General features: G+C 45.9%; 1 protein-coding gene across 1 annotated transcript in view; it reads left to right on the top strand.

The window, feature by feature from the left end:
* Nucleotides 1–9,791: 9,791 nt before the first annotated feature.
* dennd5a (DENN/MADD domain containing 5A) overlaps nt 9,792–23,577 on the top strand; it is a gene marked incomplete at both ends in the record, with an annotated part of 61,030 nt that continues 47,244 nt past the window's right edge. The window contains one exon of the mRNA XM_080528946.1: nt 9,792–9,891. Within this exon, the coding sequence (XP_080385072.1) occupies nt 9,792–9,891 (100 nt within the window). The remainder of the gene's footprint in view (nt 9,892–23,577) is intronic.

The raw sequence follows: 23,577 nt of genomic DNA, 5'->3' as shown, positions 1-23,577 counted from the left end.
TTATGGAGAGGCTGGAGCAGATGATGGGGAAAGTGCAGCAGCGTGACAGTGCTCCTCGTGGCGGAAGATACCAGGGTGGCGCCCGTGAGAAGGCCTGCCGAGTCTGTGATGACAGTAGACACACTACCATCTCACACTGCATGTCAGAGAAGCTGTGCTTTGTCTGTTTAGCCCCAGGTCACACAAAAGTTGAGTGTCCCACCAGGTCGTCCCGAGCACCTCAGCCTCAGGGAAACTAGGTGGCCTGTATTCAGAGGGAGAAAGTATAGGTCGCCAAGTAAACTCCCATTGTGAGGACGAATCTAGTGCTGAGACAGTGTATATAGCTCTCAAAAACTCAAGTGATAACTCTGAAGATATTGTTTATCAGAATACGCATACAATTAGTGGTAGTGACAGCCTTTTCTACACACCTGTGACAGTTGGTAATACAGTGACTCTAAATGCTATGCTAGACAGTGGGTCTATGGCTTGTACAATGAGTAAGACGGCAGAGGGAAAGCTTAGAGAGGTTGGAGTTGCTACAGAGCATAACCAGTTCAGTTCAAATGTGGTGCTTGTTGGCTGTGGTGGTCGCCGTGTCAAGCCTGAGTCAGCTTTCAACGTGGAAATGGAGGTGTATGGCTGTAGGATTATGGTTCCCACTCTGGTAGTTGAAGGCCAGCATGATGAGTTGATACTAGGCACCAATGTTATTAAATATATCCTCCGGCAGTATAAGCAAAGTGATGGCTACTGGAAGGCTGTGTCTACGCCCTGTCCTGCTGGCGATCCAGAATCTGAACAGTTTCTCTCGATGCTCGCTGGTCTGAACCGTTGGCGAGGTGACGTCATACCTGACAAGATAGGCACAGTCAGGTGCAACTCAGCCGTGTGTCTTGAGCCTGGTCGGGAGTACCTGATGTGGGGCAAGCTACCCAAGTCCACTATTGTGTCTCCTGGTAGCGCTGTGATGACAGAGCCCACATCGTGTCGCTCAGCTCCAAGAGGGGTTCTGGTGGCCAGAGTTGTTACTCCTTTGTGGGGAGACGGATGGGTTCCATTGAAGCTGATCAACTCGTCCGACAGGCCCGTCTTGGTAAGACGCAATGCTAAATTGGCCGACGTCTTCTCCTGCATTGCGCTCGAGGACATGGATGAGACCGGACCTGCTGAGGTCCCACTACTCAGTTGCTGTCAAGTAACCCCGTCCAGTGAAAATGCGGCCCGCACTGTTGATGAGGAACTGAAGTACATGGGATTGAGTGGGCTCGACATACACTCCTGTGACGTGTCTGAACAGTGTAGAAGCAAGATGGCTGACCTGGTTGTGCGCTACAAGGACATCTTCTCACGCCATCACCTGGATTGTGGAGAGGCAAAGGGCTTCATACATCGCATTCACCTCTCAGATCACAGGCCATTCCGGCTCCCATTCAGACGAGTGCCCCCCAGTCAGTATCAGAAGTTGCGCCAAGTACTGAGTGAGATGGAGGAGAAAGATATAATTAGGAAGTCAACCAGTGAATATGCATCTCCGTTGGTTCTTGTATGGAAAAAGAACGGAGATCTCCGTATCTGTACAGACTTTCGCTGGCTGAACAAGAGGACCCTGAAGGATGCTCACCCTCTCCCTCACCAGGCCGACTGCTTAGCTGCACTTGGAGGTAACTCCTTGTTTAGTACTATGGATCTAACCTCAGGGTTTTATAACATGCCACTACACGAGGATGACAGAAAGTACTCTGCCTTTACAACACCTATGGGCTTGTATGAGTATAATCGCCTCCCGCAGGGCCTCTGTAATAGTCCTGGGAGCTTCATGCGTATGATGACTAGCATTTTCGGAGACCAGAACTATCTGAGCTTACTGGTTTATCTGGATGATTTATTGGTGTACGCCCCTGATGAGAGGACAGCTCTGGAACGCTTGGAGATGGTGTTCAGTAGACTGCGTGGTCATAACCTGAAATTGGCCCCCAAGAAGTGTTTTTTTCTCCGGAAATCCGTCAAATTCCTCGGCCACATAATTAATGACAACGGTGTGTTGACTGATCCCAGCAAAGTTGAGAGCATCGCAAAGATGACAAGTGCTGACCTGATGGAAGCGGACGGTGTAACCCCCTCACAGAAACGAATCAGATCTTTCTTGGGGATGATCAATTATTACCAGCACTTTGTGCCTAGCTTCTCCGCTATTGCAAAGCCTCTCTTCTCTCTGTTGACGGGCCAGAAGAGAAAAGGGAAGGTGAAACAGTCCAAACAAAGGTCACAAAGCAGGAAGTTGAAGGTTACTGACTGGACCCCCGAAACGGAGCAGGCTTTCCAGAAGCTGAAAACGGCGCTGGTTGAGACGGCTGTCCTGGCTCACCCTGATTTCAGCCGTCCCTTCATGCTGTCAACGGACGCGTCCCTTGATGGCATCGGTGCTGTCCTGTCGCAGATCCAAGAGGGTGAAGACCGAGCGAGGCCAATCGCATTCGCCAGCAAGTCCCTCTCTCAGTCTCAGAGAAACTATCCAGCCCATCGGTTGGAATTCCTAGCCTTGAAGTGGAGTGTCTGTGACAAGTTTAGCCATTGGTTGAAGGGGCATGATTTCACTGTTTGGACGGACAATAATCCATTGACTCATATCATGACGAAGCCCAAGCTGGACTGCTGCGAGCAACGATGGGTGGCTAAGTTAGCGAGCTATAACTTCGACATCAAGTACGTGCCAGGCCCACAGAATGTTGTCGCTGATGCCTTGAGTCGTGTGCCTTTCGTCAAGCAGAGAGTCAGTCACAGATTACTTGAAGAGCCCTACAAGAATCTCCTCTCCGAAGTCCAGGATGTGTCGAGTGCTTCTGTACAGGACGCCTTCCGGTCGTCCAATGATAGTGGTGACACTCCACGCCAGGCAGAGAGTTACGCTCAAAGTGTCCCATCACCTCTGCATGTCCACGCTCAGTCTATGGAGATGGATGAAGTGTCTGTTGTTCTACAGTCATATGACGATCTGTGGGAGGTCGGAGCAAGAACGCGCGCTGTAGCAGTCTTGCATCATTTGCCTCAGTTAGTCCCAGGTGGTCAGGACTCACTTCCTGCTTACAGTGAGAAGGAACTCCGGGATGAACAGCTCAGAGACAGGACTCTCTCTCGAGTCTTGTACTATGTGGAGAGACATCGGAGACCCTCCAGGAGAGAGAGAGATAAGGAATCAGTCACAGTCATGAGGTACCTGAAGCACTGGGAGAAACTTGTTGTGAGCAATGGGATACTCTACAGAGTCTCGAGGGATCAAGTCGTGAAGTCAAAACGCCGCCAGTATGTGGTTCCTGAGTCTAAGAAAGTTGAAGTTCTGAGAGGTGTTCATGACCATGCTGGCCATCAAGGTCAGTTCAGGAGTCTTGGCTTGGCCAGACAGAGGTTCTTCTGGCTCAACCTCGACAGAGACGTAAGAGACTACGTCCGTAACTGCCAGCGGTGTATTGTCAGTAAGACTGTTGAACCTGCTGCGAGGGCGCCTTTGCAGAGTATCACATCAACCAGGCCACTTCAGCTGGTTTGCATTGATTTCTGGTCAGCGGAGGACTCAAGGAACAAGTCAGTTGATGTGTTAGTTGTTACTGACCATTTTACAAGAATGGCCCAGGCATTCCCCTGCAAAGATCAGTCAGCCAAACAGGTGGCGAGAGTTCTATGGGACAAGTTCTTCTGCGTCTTTGGGTTCCCAGAACGTATCCACAGCGACCAGGGAGCTAGCTTCGAGAGTCAACTAGTGAGTGAGCTGCTCAGAGTCTCCGGTGTCAGAAAGTCGCACACAACCCCGTATCACCCGATGGGTAACGGTAGTGTGGAACGTTTCAATAGAACTCTCGGTAACATGATCCGAGCGCTTGAACCAGAGGCAAAAATCAACTGGCCGAGGCGTTTGCAAACTCTGACGTTCATGTACAATAGCACAGCGCATGAGTCAACTGGCTATGCACCTTTCTATCTGATGTTTGGGCGTACTCCTCGTCTCCCTGTCGATATACTCTTCCGGACAGTCCTGAATGATCCAGCTGTGGTCAGCTACGACAAGTATGTGATGTCTCTCACGAAGGATCTGAGAGAAGCTATGGTCATAGCCCAGGAACATGTCATAAAAGAACAGCACCGTCACACAGAGCTCTACAACAGACGAGTAAAAGGGCCCACCATTGACGTCGGAGACCGTGTGCTGTTGGCGAACAAGAGAGAGAGAGGAAAGAGAAAGGTGGCTGATCGTTGGGAGTCTACTGTATACACTGTGGTGGATAGGAACTCTGAGACTCACACATATAGGATACAAGACACTGTCACTGGACGAGAGAAGGTAGTCCACCGTAATCTATTGTTGTTGGTGAACTTTCTGCCGGTGTATGATACGAGTGTGATCTCTGACCCAGTTTCATCCCTGTCTGCTGTTCATACATCAAATGAGCCAAGTGATATGTCCGTGTCGGAAGTGGAACAGGATTCCTTGCCTGGGGAAGTGAGTAGAGGAACCGCGTTCGAGTCGGAGAGAGTGGATTCCTGTCCTGGGAGTGAGGGAGGGGAGGTTGAAGACATGGAGTATGGGGGAAGAGCTGTTCGGGAGAGGGATGTTCCCTTGACTGTTCCAGAGCCCAAGGATCCCAAGGGAAGAACCCTGGAGTGGGTCACCCAGTTACCATTCCCTGACCACTCACGGACAGAGGCTACTAACACTGTAGTGTCTTCAGTCTCGTTTGCCCCTCAGAGGGTTCCCGAGCAGATGGCTGAGGAGCAAATGGTAGATCAGTCCATTAACTCTGATTCTAGATTCGTGGTTAGCGCTGATGATTGTACTGATGTTTCTGGTAACACAAATCAGACAGATGATGCTAGTGACACACAGCGTACTGACACTTTAGCTTCTGTCACACAGTGTGAACATCCTAGTACAGTCACACAGGTCAAGTCCAAGTTTGGTCGCCTTATCAAACCGGTTGACAGATTGATATATACTATGTCAGGACAAGACATTATTCAAGACACTAAGTCAAACATTCGAGCTGTTTGCAGGTCAGTGTTCCAGGCTTCCCACAGTTAGATAAGCCGAAGCTCAGTTCAGTGCATGTATACACTGTGCACACTGACATCCTATGACATATAGGTTTGTTCGTTATTCTGATTGTTTCATAAGAGGTTGTGGCCTCTTGAAGGCTAGTAATACACAGTGAAAATAGGGTCTTGTGGGGTGTAGAACGCATCCTACCGCCAGTAGTTGGTTGGAGAGGTAGTTTACCTCTCTTTCCACTTCATCCTTATAGGATACTTTTCAAGTTGGCTGTCCTGTCCTTTGGCGGCCCTATGTAATAGTGTAAAAAGTAAAAAGTAGTATTTAAATGTATAGTTGCTGCTCAAGGTTGGCGAAATTCAGGGGAGGTGGGTGTAACAGAGTTGGGAATGTATGTTTAGCTGTGGTGAATGTAGATGAGTTTCGCCGTGCTTTGAGCAGCCCTGGTTGTTGTTGGAGCCCCCCTTTGGAGTTTGGGTGTACTGCAGGTCTGCACGTTCTTTGTCCTTCTCTTGTTGCCGTACTTGCGGTGGTGCGTCAGAACATGGCCGCCACCTCAATGGGTATGTGCGCTATGTAAAATGCTCCTCGTGTTTTGTTGTTTGTATGAAGAATCTTGTAATGTAGGGTGAAGGTGTTGGTGTAGTACTGTGCTGTTTGTTTTTACATGTATTGTGATGATGTGATGTATTGTGATGATGTGAAACAGAACATTTATTGTATGTTGTTTTGAACATGCAGATTCACAAGCAGACCAGAGAAGAATTGTGTTCTATATGTCTTCTCTGCAGGTATGTCGCTCCACATGTTGTTTGTAATTGTTATTTGTAATGTTTGAGGGAAGTTTGTGTTCTTTCTGTGAACAAATTGTCCTGATGTGAAATGTACATAGACGGTGGTGGTAGAACATGGCCGCCACCTCAATGGATTCACAAGCAGACCAGAGAAGAATTGTGTTCTATATGTCTTCTCTGCAGGTCAAATAAACGAATTAAATGAAAGAAGTTTGGCTGTTTGACCATCGTTACATAAGGCGTCTGCTAAATGCCAAAAATGTCAAATGAATCGCTGCGGAAAGGCAGCGGAATGCTGGGGAGAGGCAGTGGAAGGTGCAGAATTCAGCATAGTGACATCTGCTTGCAGTACATGGAGACAAATACCTTAACAAGAGGTCTAATATCATGATCACAAAATAGTCTTATTGTACAGACACACTCTGTGTCAAAACAGCTACTTTGATGGATGGAGAAGCTGCAGAGAGGCAGCTGAGTGCAGCATTGGCTGATTAAATTAAAAAGTGAGTTCTATTCAACAGACCTACATTTGACATTTTGTTGGGTGGACACAGATCTGATCTCACATGGAAAATGCAATACCTAAATATGTTTTATTCTATCTTTTTCAGATAATGGAGTTAGAATTCTAATTCTCAAGAAGAAGGAGAAGGAGAAGGAGAAGAAGAAGAAGGAGAAGAAGAAGAAGAAGTAGGAGAAGGAGAAGGAGAAGAAGAAGAAGAAGAAGAAGAAGAAGTAGGAGAAGGAGAAGGAGAAGAAGAAGAAGGAGAAGGAGAAGGAGAAGAAGAAGAAGAAGGAGAAGGAGAAGGAGAAGGAGAAGGAGAAGAAGAAGAAGGAGAAGAAGAAGAAGAAGGAGAAGGAGAAGAAGAAGGAGAAGGAGAAGAAGAAGAAGAAGGAGAAGAAGAAGAAGAAGAAGAAGAAGGAGAAGGAGAAGAAGAAGAAGGAGAAGAAGAAGAAGAAGGAGAAGGAGAAGGAGAAGGAGAAGGAGAAGGAGAAGGAGAAGAAGGAGAAGGAGAAGGAGAAGGAGAAGAAGAAGAAGAAGAAGGGGGGAGTTAGGAGGGACTCCATAACAAACAAGTCTTCTGTAGATGGTGTTGGTGGAGACAGTCATGTGCATGTGTGTGGGAACAGAACTGTTTACCACTATCTTACTATTTATATGTGTTTACATGTGGCTGATACAATGACAGTTGGCTCTTTGATCTTCTATTTTCACATAGATTGGAGGATTTAGGAGTGTCAATTTCATCAGGTCCTTTAAAAGTTGTAAAAGTCCTATAGAACTGTTAATCTGAAAGGGCATGAATGGAAGCTGCCTGTAAACGCTCTACCCTAAATACTCCATGCCTCTTCTCAGGATATCATGTCTTCTCTGTTAGCTGTATCTCTAATATACGCCTTAAAAACACACCTCTAGCTCTATTCAAACTCCCAATTCAGCCAGAGGGCTATTGTGGCATGGTCTGATGGAAGACATACCTTGTTTAGGTTCTAGTTAAGGACCACTTAGACCCCCTGTGTGAAAGACAATTGGTTTAGTCCTGTTAGGTTTGGGGAAACTGATTGCTGTATTGAAACAGTAGAGTTTTTGGTTTTTTGGGAAGTGTCTGGGCCTAGAGTGTGGATACTATGCTAAAGAACTAGAAACTGGTGAGCAGTATAATATGTCAACAGTCGGCTTGTTTGTTTATTTGTTTGATTTCCCTTTTGTTTGCAACATGTCTAAACGTTCCCGAGTTTGTAAATATGGAGAAATACTATCTATTTAATAAATCTGGACAAGGGAAATCTGGTTCCTGCCGTCTTCCTGTCCTGTTACATCATAACGTATTTTATAAATGCTGGTGGAAGTTGTCTTTCATTCTACAATAAAACCTAAACTCAGTTCTTAGGTTAGGTTCTTTAAAAAAAAAAAAAAAATGGTATAATCACTCTTGTATCTTGTAAAACGGAAAGTGTTGAATCATATTTATTTTTTATTTTTTATTAAATACCTACCAAAGATCAAGCATGATCGAATGATGAAAATGACTAATGCATGAATCCTTCAACATGTCAAAGACTGCAGTCGATCGCCACAGGAGGTGGTATTAACACCCTCTTAAAATGTGAGGCCCCTGACAGCATCGGATCATGAAAAAAGTGTTTTACACCCATGAACAAAAGTAAATAAAAAAACATTTTTTAAAAAACAGAGGGATGGCCGCATTTGTATATCTTTCATTTTCAATCTTCCCTGTGCTGATTTGCATACTGGAACGTTATTTTGTTCCATTGTTTTTGTACCCTTCACATTTCACCACACTGGGGCGCTCTTTATACATAGACGTATTTTCTTAACTCATGCTGACAATTGATTATTTAAATTGCATAAGACCTTTACATTGAAACAGAAATGGGCCAACAGGTTTGCAAAATGTCATTACCCCCCCAGTATGTATGTTTCAGTGTAAAAGAGGGCAACTTACCATGTATTTATAGCTTATACAGGCTAATTGTGTAGTTATTAGCTTACTCGGGTGTACACAGACTACTCTAACTGCAGATAAGATGCAGAAAAAGGAATTTGTGTTGAGCAGTTAACTAACTGGTCAACCAAAAGCATGTAAAGCATAGGCCTTGTGAACTTTAAGAACGTAGGTTTATTGACTGCTGATTGCATTACAAGAAATAATAGAAAACAAAACAGATTATTCAAGAGGGTTGCTCTGTATTCATCATTTTATCTTCATTGTTGTTTTGATCTTTTTTGTTGTTTTATCTGTTGTTATTTTATCTCCCTTGTAATCTGTAAAGCTCATTGGGTCACATTTTTGGTGCGAAATGCGCTATACAAATAACGTTTGATTTGATTTGGTTTGATCAGTTACCAGCTCCTAAAGGCACACTTCTCTCTAACTGTGGAGAGAAGGCCATCACGTAGGCCTACACACAGAATGATAACAATCACAATGTGCGTAATAATAACTATAATAACATTTAAATGACCAATCAAATTCATTTAGGGTTTTTTCCGGTGACTCTGGGACTGCATTTCTGTTTTTGTAAGGCTGAGAAAAGCTTGACCTTTCAACATTTTCAACCATACTTTTAAACCATTGTACACAAAATAATGATTGTGATCAAACAATGACCTTTTCACAGGGTTATTTCCAATCCTCTTCTTTCTGGAACTCAGTTGAATATGAGATTTAATATAATATAATAGGCCTATTTGGAACGAAACCCTATTACATGTCTATAACATTGATTTATTACATACAGGAACACATTTACCCTGTGCTATAATATGATTGGGATACGGGTTTGTTGTGTTCTGTTGCAAGCATTTATGAGTTTGTGCCTTATCAACATAATTTCACATCATGAATATTCATGCATTTGGCATGTTAATTCGATGCGGATATGATTGTTGCTTCGTTACAAGGAGAGGAGTGCATCTCAGAGGCTTCTGAAGGGTTAAATGCATAACGTAATCTCTAAAAGGACCTCGCGCATGCGCAGTGAGTGTTCCCTCTACGCAGGGTTGAGGCTGTGTTCGGAATGGCATACTAGCATACTACTCATACTAGATATGACGTAGATTTTGAGTATGCAGTGCGTTCACACTGTAGATTATGTGAAATTTGAGTATGCAAGAAATGTACACTAGATTTTCGGTCGGCTGGTATTGGCATACTTATTATGAAATTTAGTAGGCAGTATGCAGTATATACTCATTGAGTATGCTAGTATGCTAGTATGCTAGTATGCCATTTCGAACACAGCCTGAGAGAAGGGATCGGAGGCAGATGAAAACAGCTGTACTTGGTTCCCCCATAATGCATTTCGGGTGCCATTCTGTTCTTATTATCATCCACGATGGCTGTTGGACAACATTTCTCCAGGACCCTATAATAATAATAATATTATAATAATATGCACCAAAGTGATCAGGCGAGCAAACAGGCTTTCACCACCGGACCAGTCTCAACATGACCACCGGGTTCAGCTCCAACTCATGTCGCTTCGCAGATTATTTTGTCATCTGCGGGCTGGACACTGCGAGCGGGCTGGAGCCAGACGAACTGTCCGGTAAGAGAGAGGGGAACCCATAACCCATAACCCATACTGTCTATAACAGATTTATGCTTTATTATGTGTGTTTCTTCATTATTTGGTCTACGGAAAATGCTAACAATAATATTATTATAAGACTCGTAAATATTATTCTAGCGCATAGAGGGGAGCCCTGGATACTGTCACAGATTTATGCATTATGCTTTATTATGTGTGTTTCTTATTTTTATTGGTCTATTATTTGGTCTACGGAAAATGCCCAACAACAATATTATTCTAAGACTCTTAATACATCTAGGGAGAATAAATCAGAGCATATTATGACGGTGTTGTTGTTTTTCAAACGCTTTCCCTGCTGACTCAATTGTTTATTATGTCATAATTAAGTCATATCTTACATAAATCACAGCAGGCTGTACCAGTCTTTCATTTGATTGAAAATATCATATTGATCTTCTCTAGGCTATAGCCTGCATGCCCTTAGAGAGGTTCAGTGGGTATTGTACCATCGTCGTTGGTTCAGTTCAGTTCAGTGGGCACCACCAGTCTGTTTGTTTGGGGAAAACCCGGGATCTGTCTGTCATAAACAGACATAATGAATGGTTCTGACAATGGTATTTCAAGAGCATGATATAAACATCTTGTCACCGTTGGTTAGAGACCAAAACGTTCCCCAGGGATCTGAATCCTAGTGGTTTAATAGCTGTAAGGCCTTTAAGGCCACTCAGTGTGTCCAGGGTGTTAAAAATACGCAAACACACAAATACAGTAATGCTCAGACATGAACCCAGTCAAGGTGAAAGTTAACCCAACATAATGGATTATGCATGCGTATAACTTCCCCCATAGGTTATAACGCTGTTATATGTGGTGGTCTGAACGTGGAGAGAGTGTTTTCCTGTGGTGAGAGAGAGAGACCATAATAAAGAATGACGCTCGTTCACGTTGTTAAAGGATCTCTGACCTTGATTTACTGCAGGATGGCAGGGTGCATGTTGCATTGTTGCATTGTTGCATTGTTGCATTGTGTACCACCAGCTATGACTGGAGTCTATAACCTACTCTATGTGCTTACTAAACCAAGAAGGACATGTTTCAACCCCTATTCAACATTAATTACACAGATACACAAGCATGGTTATGGATGGCTACGATCAACTATCTTACTTATCATAACCAAAATATACCGGCTGGAGGGGGGTGGGTTTAGACTTTGTAAACAAATTATGTACAGCCTTCCAGTTATGTTTCTAGAAATATAACGCTTCTCTCGTGGGGATGTCGTCCCTTTAGCTTTAATTAAGCTACCACATAGTCTAGACTTGTAATCGAAAGTGTTGTTTGCATAAAAAAATGGTTTAGTGGTGGGATGTATTTATTTGGTTCAATGTTGTTGTTATGTTACTGCCAGTAGTTCACTCTGGAGATATGAGAGAGTGTGATGGATTGAGATCAATAATCAATGTTTTGGTTAAGTGTAAGTGCAGGAAACAAAGGGAAGTTGGGGGGGTACCAGGGGGGTGGCTTACCGTCTCTACCATAAGATGCTCCCCTGGGGGGGTGGGGAGGAGATACAGGGAAGGTGATGATGTCATTAAGACTGAGAGGGCCTAGAGTCTCTGGGGGGCCATGTGGAAGGTCACTGGTACTTAAAACAGTTGGGGGGGGGCTGGGCAGGTAGGTTGGGTAATGATTTGTGTGTGTGTGTGTGTGTGTGTGTGTGTGTGTGTGTGTGTGTGTGTGTGTGTGTGTGTGTGTGTGTGTGTGTGTGTGTGTAGCGCGGTAGTTGTGTATGGGTTTGTGAACCCTACATTTGAAACTGCCAACTGTTGTGGGGGGTGTAGGTCTGTTCTTGTGTCATTTCTTGTTCAAAACGTTGAAGGCATTTCTGCTTTATTGGAGAGAGACAGTAGAGATTGACAGGAAGGATGGGTGAGAGAGAGAGAGAGAGAGAGGATGGCATAGATGGACCTTGAGGTAAAATGGTTTGCGCCTATGTGCTACACCATTTAGCATAAACGCCCCATAAACAACATTCTTGTTGGAATCCAAGACACAGTTTGTAAGGAACAAGTCAGGCGGCATTCTTCTTTACAGTAGCTTGTCAACTAAACCAACCTCACAGTCCATCCCACACGTTCTAATGCTTTGGTCCGCATGTCGGCAACCAATTAAAATGTTCAGACTTTTCTTTTAAAACACAGAACTACGTTTCAACGTTGTTGAGAATCACAACACAAACTCGCTAGTCAAGCCAAAATACTGCAACGCAATGGATTGGGTGAGTAACCCCCACTGCTACCTAGTTAACTATAACACTACTGTATATTGTTAGCAGGCTCACAAAACAAGCTGTGTTAGTTGATTAGCGATGTGTCATTCATTTACAACAATGCGGAAATGTATTCACATTTTTCGAAAGTCTGATCATTACATCAGATCCCGACATGAGGAAACAAAGCATTAGAACGTGACACATATCCTCATGTAAACATCATCCTCCCCTGTGTCCTGATTCCTGACTTCTCATTAGATTAGATTAGATTACATTCAACTTAATTGTCATCGTGGATCGAGTACAAGTACTATACAACGAAATGCAGTGAAGAATGATAGAATGAAGCACTGACGAAAAAATGCTTTATAACTGAATAAGAACCAGAGATAAAAAGAGATAGGCCTACTAATTTATTCAACTCTTACTATTCTAGACTAGTCTTGCAGTTGGTCTTCATAATGAGTCAGCATAGTTTTATGGATGTGTGCGTGTGTGTGTGTGTGTGTGCGTGTGTGTGTGTGTTGTGTGTGTGCGTCCGGGGTGGATTTCTGTGTGTGTGTGTCTGTGTGTGTGTGTGTGTGTGTGTGTGTGTGTGTGTGTGTGTGTGTGTGTGTGCGTGCGTGCGTGCGTGCGTGCGTGCGTGTACGTGTTGTGTGTGTGTGGCCGGCGGGGGGTTTCTGTGTGTGTGTGTGTGTGTGTGTGTGTGTGTGTTTGTTTGTTTGTGTGTGCATGTGTGCACTCATGCATGCATGCCTGGCTGTGCTCCCTCATGAGACATCATTAGGTGCTCTGGACCTCTACGGCTCCTTTCTGGAAGCTTCCTCTTGGAAAATGAACAAATACAAGGAACAGGCAACAAGGGACAACAGACCCAGACATGCCCTTCGCCTTGGATTTACTGTTTCTCCTCACAAACCCCCCTACATTTACACTAATGAAGCGCAGTACTATTTCAATGCCAGTATTCAAAGTCTTTCAAGGGGATTTGGAAATGAGAGCAGAGGTCTACTTTAATCACAACAACTGTTGTTTATTGCAACACGAATTTCTAGCTAGTCTTTGCTTTCACTGGACTGTAAAGGTTCTGCTTTCCATTAAGATGCACACCACAGGAAGTGGGGGGGAGAGGGTATGTTAAGATAACACACAAGCAAGAGATCAAATCAAATCAAATCAAATTTTATTTGTATAGTGCAAAGAGATAGCCTATCTAGGCCTATAGTGAGTGTCTCCTATCTTAACTAAAGTGGAAGTAGAGTCTTACAGAGAGATGAGATTTGGAAATGATTGTTTACTTCGCTGTTGTTGTTTGTCAATAGTGGTGTTACACAAGTACGCTATTCACTTCCTTGTTATGGCTCATCTTCTCATGCGCATCCCTCGAGTGGTGTCAAGATAGGTCGCTAGTGAAAGTACAATTCACTGGACTGTTCCCCATGAAGAGGCAAATTGTGTGTCATCAAAGAAGAGAGACTGATAATTGTATGAAGTACCATAGCGTTAGCCTCATAGCATAGTCACATTTTGGCCAAATTTAGATATCTAGGCTATAACTCTACTCTCACTGCTGAGTCACTGTGCATTATGGCCTATGCCATCAGCCTATCAGAATGCTTGTTACATTCCAAAATCACTATGTGCCCAAGTCATCTCTTTGACATAGGCATTTTATTACACTACATACAAAGATGGCCTGGCTGACCCACAAGTGAAGCATGACTTCACTTCACAATTATGCTATGAGGCTAACGATAGATAGGCCTAGTTAGATAGCAAAATACTGTAGACCACTTTCTACAAGTTCCATACTTGGCCTTGACGATATCTCCTGCCGAGACTCTGGGACAATAGAAAGCCTTTTTTGGGGGGGGCTGAAGTTGTCATTGGCTGAGAGGTGATATGGGAGGAGGAATGTGTCCTCTTTGCCATTCCTTGCATAGTTACAGGGCCACGGAGAACTGCTGGGACTTGTAGCTCAGTCAGCTGTAGCGTAAGCACTCATTAGACACACCGTTTTAGTTAGCAACAGTTTCCGAGCGCAGCCACATCTGACAGAGTTCCAGAATGATGAGAGGCTTCCAGCGTTCCCTTTGGGCCCCCCCCCCCCCCCTAAGAAAAGCAAAAAAGCAAACCAATTAAATCTTCCCAAATTGTCGCCATAGCAGAGGGGTTAGAGCAGAAACGTGGCTAATACTTTTGTTGGGAGTCAGTGCTTACGAGCTCACAGATAATAGCGTGTTTTCCAATGCTAACTGCAACATTAGTAGCTAGCAAATGCACTGCTAGCAATGCTGTCTCACTGCAACCACTCTAACACGCGTCACAGTAGTGGTGTTGTGAATGGACAAAGCAAGCACTATGGTGTGCAGTGCCAACTGTCTCAAAACCAAACCGACACATTGTAGGAATGTTTGTTCGAAGCTAGCCTATATCTGTGAAAGACAAGTGATCTTAGTAGCGCTAGTAACGTAGGCTAACCCCAGTGATTGGTATGGTGAATCTCCCCTACAGCTGTAGACGTAGTCAGTAGGCAGGGAGGCCATGGCCTTGGCTATCCAAAGCGGAGGTGGATGGTGTGGATTGTGGGTAGTGAGAGTGGATAAGCGGGGTTAAGGTGTCTAAGCTCTCTTTGGCCTAGCCCAGCTTCTCACAGGCTCCGACAACACAACAGAGACGTGGCTGATTACTGATGGGGACTGGAATCTTACTGGAGGGGACTGGAACACTTACTGAAGGGGACTGGAACCTTACTGAAGGGGGCTGGACCCTTACTGAAGGGGACTAGACCCTTACTGAAGGGGGCTGGACCCTTACTGAAGGGGACTAGACCCTTACTGAAGGGGGCTGGACCCTTACTGAAGGGGGCTGGAACACTTACTGAAGGGGACTAGACCCTTACTGAAGGGGACTGGAGCCTTACTGAAGGGGACTAGAACCTTACTGAAGGGGACTAGACACTTACTGAAGGGGACTGGAACCTTACTGAAGGGGACTAGACACTTACTGAAGGGGACTGGAGCCTTACTGAAGGGGGCTGGAACCTTACTGAAGGGGACTGGAGCCTTACTGAAGGGGGCTGGAACCTTACTGAAGGGGACTGGAGCCTTACTGAAGGGGACTGGAGCCTTACTGAAGGGGGCTGGAACCTTACTGAAGGGGACTAGACCCTTACTGAAGGGGACTGGACCCTTACTGAAGGGGACTGGAGCCTTACTGAAGGGGACTGGAACCTTACTGAAGGGGACTGGAGCCTTACTGAAGGGGACTGGAGCCTTACTGAAGGGGACTGGAACCTTACTGAAGGGGACTGGAACCTTACTGAAGGGGACTGGAGCCTTACTGAAGGGGACTGGAGCCTTACTGAAGGGGACTGGAGCCTTACTGAAGGGGACTGGAGCCTTACTGAAGGGGACTGGAGCCTTACTGAAGGGGACTGGAGCCTTACTGAAGGGGACTAGACACTTACTGAAGGGGACTGGAGCCTTACTGAAGGGGACTGGAGCCTTACTGAAGGGGACTGGAGCCTTACTGAAGGGGACTGGAGCCTTACTGAAGGGGACTGGAACCTTACTGAAGGGGACTAGACACTTACTGAAGGGGACTGGAGCCTTACTGAAGGGGACTGGAGCCTTACTGAAGGGGACTGGAGCCTTACTGAAGGGGACTGGAGCCTTACTGAAGGGGACTGGAACCTTACTGAAGGGGACTGGAACCTTACTGAAGGGGACTGGAGCCTTACTGAAGGGGACTGGAGCCTTACTGAAGGAGACTGGAACCTTACTGAAGGGGACTGGAGCCTTACTGAAGGGGACTGGAGCCTTACTGAAGGGGACTGGAGCCTTACTGAAGGGGACTGGAGCCTTACTGAAGGGGACTGGAACCTTACTGAAGGGGACTGGAACCTTACTGAAGGGGACTGGACCCTTACTGAAGGGGACTAGACACTTACTAAAGGGGACTGGAGCCTTACTGAAGGGGACTGGAGCCTTACTGAAGGGGACTGGACCCTTACTGAAGGGGACTGGAACCTTACTGAAGGGGACTGGAGCCTTACTGAAGGGGGCTGGAGCCCTACTGAAGGGGACTGGAGCCTTACTGAAGGGGACTGGAGCCTTACTGAAGGGGACTGGAGCCTTACTGAAGGGGACTGGAGCCTTACTGAAGGGGACTGGAGCCTTACTGAAGGGGACTAGACCCTTACTGACTTGTTATTTTGTATGATGTCAAACCAAATCATGCCTGTGTCCTTGTGCTGCCCCTCTTGGCCAGGTCCCTCTTGGAAAAGAGATTCCTTATCTCAATGAGGTCACCTGGTTAAATAAAGGTTTAATAAAAGGGGACTGGACCCTTACTGTACTACTGACCCCCACACAGCTCTAGACATTATTTCTATAGGGCTCACATTGCTAACAATTAAGATTTATTTCTGGCCTATTTCTCCCTGAAATCCCATGCCCCCTCCTCGCCGACCCCTATTTCCTGTCTCCCTATTTCCAACCCCATTGGTCGGTCCTCTGTAGCTGTGACACTTTGACCAAAGGAGACTTTGCTGACGCCAGCAAATAAGCAATAGTCCCATGTTTCCTTTTCTGTCTACACTAAGGATATGGAGTACTGATCCTGCTACATATGAACAATAATAAACCTAGTCATGGTTATTAAATGATGCTTTCACATGCAGCTATTTCGGTGGCTCATGCAAACTCTCTTTCCACCTCCCTGCACTCGATAAGTCACTGCAAGTCTCTGCATGTGTTTCTCACAGCGGACAGACTTCCTGCTGCTTGTTTCATTGTCATGTCACGCTGCAGAGACCCAGATACATCATGTAGGGGAGGGAGAAAGAGAGAGAGAGAGAGAGAGAGAGAGTGAGAGAGAGAGAGAGACAGAGAGGGAGGGAGGGAGAGAGAGAGAGAGAGACAGAGAGAGAGAGAGAGACAGAGAGAGAGAGAGACAGAGAGGGAGGGAGGGAGGGAGAGAGAGAGAGAGAGAGAGGGAGAGAGAGAGACAGAGAGAGAAAGACGGAGAGAATGAGAATGAGAGAGAGAGAGAGAGAGAGAGAGAGAGAGAGACAGAGAGGGAGGGAGGGAGGGAGGGAGAGAGAGAGAGAGAGAGACAGAGAAAGAGAGAGAAAGACGGAGAGAATGAGAATGAGAGAGAGAGCGAGAGAGAGAAGGTTCTCAATAAAGGCCAAGGGAAGTAAATAAGTAATGCACAGCAAAATGTTCCCCTAAGGGATTCTGTAAAGAAACAGCTCGACAACGACCTAACGTACAGTACATTTGTTTTTCTATCTCTCTGATGTGATATAAATCAAGTTGTTTCAATCTTCTGTTGAGGGGAAACGTGCACAAACATGATGCCTACCCCCATAGACACCAGTGAAGCATCACATTATGGAATGGTCATGGAATGTAGGCTAGCTATGTAACAAGAGGGTTGCTAGACAACAACACTGTCCGCTAGCCTAGCGGTTGACATTACACGAGGCTCTATGGGAAATGCTAACAGCGTTCCTCTCTGTCCTACGATGCTCTCTTTAGACACAGTGAATAGACAGCACAGCACAGCACAGCACAGCACACAGGCCTCCCAGCCACTGACCAATCAGAGCAGGCTATAGTGAGGCTGCATTCTCATTTTATGCACCCAGATTGTGGAATGCACTGCCAGTTTACATTAGGGATGCAACCTCAGCAAATATGTTCAAGTCAAGACTAAAAACCCATCTTTTTAATATTGCCTTTAAATGAAAAAATAATTAAATTATGATTATATAATGATTGGAGCACTTTGAGCTGCAACGTTTGCAGGAAAAGCGCTATACAAATAAAAAGTTATTATTATTATTATTATTATTATTATTATTATTATTATTATAGAGCATTCAGTGCTCATTGGACTGAAGCTACAGTTAAGGCCTTAGTTGCTGATGTTGCCTCAGCGATTGCTTATCGCAATCTTTTCCTGTGGTGTTTTCTGGAGGGAGAAAAAAGAGAGGGGCTTGCCCAAACGCTGATGTTGCAGTTTCACTTGAGGTGAACAGACGTGTTATGATCGTAAAAGCAGAAAGCCCACATTTCAGGTGACTTGAGATCATGTCCTGATCTGTGAGATTTACAGCACATTCTGAGTCATGACCTTTCCCAGTCTTGGTGTTTTGACTCAGTAGAAGACAGATGGGAGTTTCCAGTTGGCCCTTTCCCTGCTGACCTCAAATAAGAGAGTGTTTTAGACGCGTGTCATATTGCTGTCCTGACTAGCTACTGTCACCTTTTCCCTCCCTCTCAGAACTCTGTGTGTGTGTGTGTGTGTGTGTGTATGTGTGTGAGTGTGTACGAGTGTGTGTGTGTGTGTGTGTGTGTGTGTGTGTGTGTGTGTGTGCGTGTGTACATGTGTGTACGTGTGTGTGTGCGTGTGCGTGTGCGTGTGCGTGTGCGTGTGCGTGTGTGTGTGTGTGTGTGTGTGTCTGTGTGTGTGTGTGTGTGTGCACGCGCAAGAGTCAGTCTCCCGGAAACCAAAGCCTCTCGTATTGGGTGATCCCTCTGTGATTTGGTCCAGATGTGTGTCCTCTAGTGGTATATTTCTGAGAACTGGAGAAGCTACTACACCTGGAGAAGCTAGAATAATTTAGTTCTAACCTCATTGTGAACCGTAGCCGTGTTTTCATAACAATGTTGGTTTTATAATACTGTCGCTGCGTACCGTTCATGTCCTCCCAACGAGCAGACACTTGAATCCCCTCAGGCTCGTGAAGGAGGTGGAGAATTATGAGATTTTTTCTCAGAGATAATTGTATTTTGTTCTTCCATTCCTCCATTCAAAAACGAGACACAAAGCTCTCAGGAAAAAAAGGATGTAACATGCACATAAGCTCCTTTAATGGCGACTGTTACATGTTTACATGGGAGGAAGAATATAGCCTATAGCCTAATTGTGACGGTATTGGATATGGTATTGGATTTGTATCCCTCCCAGAATGCCCCTGGGCTGAGACCAGCTGACTTCATTACCAGTAAAAAATGTGTCCAAACGTTGGTACGCTGGTAAATGTGCTGGTAAATAATGTGTCCAAACGTTGGTACATGGACTGACCTATATAGCACCTTATTCCAAAGCACTTTACAATGGCCTCTCATTCACCCATTCTCACACACATTCACACACCAATGGCGGCAAGCTACCATGCAAGGCGCCGGCCCTTCGACATGTGGCCAGCCGGGGTTTGAACCGCCGATCTGCCAACCTTGCGATCATTGGACGGCGGCTCTACCTCCTGAGCCACAGCCGGCCCAGAGTTTGACTGGTACTGTACGTACATGACTGTCCTGTCTCTAGATCAGGGGTCCCCAAACTCCGGCCCGCGGGCCGGACACGGCCCACCCCCACACTTGGACCGGCCCTTTGAACGACGTCAATTTTCGACAGGCGTTGCACTCGGTGGATTTCTGTCATTTCTGACTGCAATAGCGGCACTGCGCCGACGTGGTGGCGGGGGCGCTGTTTCGCAAATAAGTTATCTTTAGTTTTTGCTAGTGAAATAGCTGATAGTTGATGTTGACTGCTCAAGGAGAATACATATTTGAAAGTACAGAATGCCTGAGAGCCTTATATTGCATTATATTACATTATATTTTGATCATCTGGTGCCTGAATATTGTGTTTTCCTTTGCATAAATAATGACATTTCCACCATAAATTGATGCAGAAAGGTCACAAATTGGTGCATATCAATTCACCAGAATGGTAGAAATTAAGTGTTTGATGCTCGTTTAAGGACCCCCAGACAGCCCTGCTTCATGGGTCCCCCCGTGTATGATGAGGGTCCTCCCTCATGTATCAGACTGTAAAACTGATTATATTTCATTGACATATCACTATAGGTATAAATTCCATCCAAATTCAACTGTTTAGACTTTGTTTGCATCCACCAGTGCTCTCCTGCGCGCAATTGCTTTGCGCAACCGCCTCCATTTCACTCCGTTCCATATTATTTTATGTTAGAGACCGACCCAGGCCCCCCTTCACAGAAAGGAAAAATGATGTGGCCCTCACAGAAAAAAGTTTGGGGACCCCTGCTCTAGATCATACGGGTTCCTCTGATGGCCTGAAGCCCTCCTCTGTAGGGCTGCGTTTCCTTTTGTTCCTGCGACAAAGACACAGCTAGTCATTCTAGACCTCTATTACATTTCTCCCTTTGTGCTCGCAATTTTGTGCTCGCAAAGCCTCTTAATCTGGGCTCTTCTTATTTTCCTGTGTAACTCCCTTTATCTTCTGCTTTTCATTTCAAAATGATTTAGTTATTTAAGTTCAGTTCCAAAGCTGTGTGATCTTTGAGAGCTCTTCAACGTCTATATATGGCAGACTTGTAATAAACTGGGGGAACATAATTGTCACAGATCACACAATGTATTCAGAACTCAAGTTGTAAAAGAAAATCAGGGGGGATGGTGGATTTTATCATATGGGGACAATGTTAGCATCCCCACAGCGTCAGTGACTTCAGTGTCAGTGACTTGGTAAAAATGTAATTGCATGTGTGCGTGCCCCCTCCCTCGCCCACAGTATTTTACTCAATATGCGCAAAACTAGATGTTGAAATAGCAGTAATACCACGTTCATTGGTAATGGGGAGGGAAAGGGGGATGGCAGTTTTAGAAGGGGGATGATTTTGACTGTTTTTATTTCAGAACTCGAGTGCTGAATGTATTTTAACAAAGATATGTAGAATATCAGATGGCATGCATTATGCTCAGACTATTATAATTTTATGACACTTTAAGACGACTTCCATCAGGGGTCAGTTATAACACTGTTATAACACTATTACAACACTGCTATAAACACTGGCTGCACTGCAGCAGCTCCTGCGACCTAAACCTGTCAGACATAAATGACGACCCCCTGTTTTCTGCGCAGTGTTGGGGTGCAGGATGAGGGCCTGATTAGCATATGATTAGCATATGCAAAGGACCCTCCTGCCGGGCAGCTGTGATTGGCTGGCTCACAGGTTGCTCTCTCTGGGGGTACACTGGGGGATAGGCAGCTGAGACACACACACGCACACACGCACACACATACGCACACATGCACACACACACATACACACATACATAAGCACACATACGTACACACACACACACACACACACCACACATGCGCGATTGCGCGCACACACACACACACACACACACACACACACACACATACACACACACACACATACACACACACATGCGCACACACACACACACACACACACACACACACATACACACACATGCGCACACACACACCTATTCAAATGCTAACGTCCTTTCAGTTTCCCAGGCACCCCCTCTCTAATCCTCTCAGTGAATGACGGGGCTCTGAAAGCCCCCCCACCCCCCAACACCCCCCACCACCCCACAGTGCTGCTCTGAACTCATATCCACTGTGTTCATAATCCATAGCTGCTGTAAAAGGAGCTCAAGTCTTCAGGAAGTTTCCTTGAGGCACCTTCTAACTAAACAGTTTAGTTGTTTATTTTTATGGGGGTTTTTGTTTAAATGAAATGGTGTTGAAGTGAGGTATGTAGGCCTATATGAATGACATTGTTTTTGTTCGCTATGCACCGTGGATGAGAGGGAAACGCAATTTCAGCCCTCTGTATGTCTGTACATATATTGGTTTGACAATAAAGCTGACTTTGACTTTGACTTTTTTGACTTTTGACATACGGACACAATGATGTCAATATGTAAGTTTGTAAAAACCAAATAAAAGCACCTTCTAACTAAATAGTTTCAAAAGAAATCTGTAACCCTATGGAATTGAATGATGTGGTAGTGTGATTCAAATAGGGAAAAGGTGGGAAGGCCCCTAGCAATGTTTAGCCTTGTTTAGTTAGTAGGCTAGTGGATGTAAAAATCAGAGCATGTAAGCATTTAGTATTTTGATTAGGTATCAGAAGCGTTTCTGCTCTGTTAGATCTCCCCTCTTTGCTGTCATGTAATCCAAAATCAATACCTTGGGTTTGTGGAAGTCGATTAGCTGTGTTGTCATGTTTGTGTGCACGCTGGACTGAGCAATACACAGGATCTGACATGCAAATCTCCAGACTGTGACCAGCTGTAACTCTGTGTTATGATTCTGTATCCATAGTACTGCGGCATAACAGTATTCACTGTGTAGGCTGTGTGTAAGACGCACTCACAAAACGTTATGTCAATACCCAGTTTTCTCGAAACAGACATGAGATAGAGGCTCCATTTAGAGGAAACCTGCATTTTAACGTTCGTGACTGGAGTGACACGTTGTATAATACGCTAGCTCTCCTCTCTCAGCTCCCAGAGGCTCTCTCTCCTCTCTCAGCTCCCAGAGGCTCTCTCTCCTCTCTCAGATCCCAGAGGCTCTCTCTCCTCTCTCAGATCCCAGAGGCTCTCTCTCCTCTCTCAGCTCCCAGAGGCTCTCTCTCCCCTCTCAGCTCCCAGAGGCTCTCTCTCCCCTCTCAGCTCCCAGAGGCTCTCTCTCCTCTCTCAGCTCCCAGAGGCTCTCTCTCCTCTCTCAGCTCCCAGAGGCTCTCTCTCCTCTCTCAGCTCCCAGAGGCTCTCCTCTCTCAGCTCCCAGAGGCTCTCTCTCCTCTCTCAGCTCCCAGAGGCTCTCTCTCCTCTCTCAGCTCCCAGAGGCTCTCTCTCCTCTCTCAGATCCCAGAGGCTCTCTCTCCTCTCTCAGCTCCCAGAGGCTCTCTCTCCTCTCTCAGATCCCAGAGGCTCTCTCTCCCCTCTCAGCTCCCAGAGGCTCTCTCTCCTCTCTCAGCTCCCAGAGGCTCTCTCTCCTCTCTCAGCTCCCAGAGGCTCTCTCTCCTCTCTCAGCTCCCAGAGGCTCTCTCTCCTCTCTCAGCTCCCAGAGGCTCTCTCTCCTCTCTCAGCTCCCAGAGGCTCTCTCTCCTCTCTCAGCTCCCAGAGGCTCTCTCTCCTCTCTCAGCTCCCAGAGGCTCTCTCTCCTCTCTCAGCTCCCAGAGGCTCTCTCTCCTCTCTCAGCTCCCAGAGGCTCTCTCTCCTCTCTCAGCTCCCAGAGGCTCTCTCTCCTCTCTCAGCTCCCAGAGGCTCTCTCTCCTCTCTCAGCTCCCAGAGGCTCTCTCTCCTCTCTCAGATCCCAGAGGCTCTCTCTCCTCTCTCAGCTCCCAGAGGCTCTCTCTCCTCTCTCAGCTCCCAGAGGCTCTCTCTCCTCTCAGCTCCCAGAGGCTCTCTCTCCTCTCAGCTCCCAGAGGCTCTCTCTCCTCTCTCAGATCCCAGAGGCTCTCTCTCCTCTCTCAGATCCCAGAGGCTCTCTCTCCTCTCTCAGCTCCCAGAGGCTCTCTCTCCTCTCTCAGCTCCCAGAGGCTCTCTCTCCTCTCTCAGCTCCCAGAGGCTCTCTCTCCTCTCTCAGCTCCCAGAGGCTCT

This window comes from Nansenia antarctica, assembly GCF_963989245.1.
Source record: "Nansenia antarctica genome assembly, chromosome: 4".
NCBI classification, from domain to species: domain Eukaryota; kingdom Metazoa; phylum Chordata; class Actinopteri; order Argentiniformes; family Microstomatidae; genus Nansenia; species Nansenia antarctica.
The sequence above is the reverse complement of the archived record's forward strand: the minus strand, read 5'-3'. Positions and strand labels throughout refer to the sequence as shown.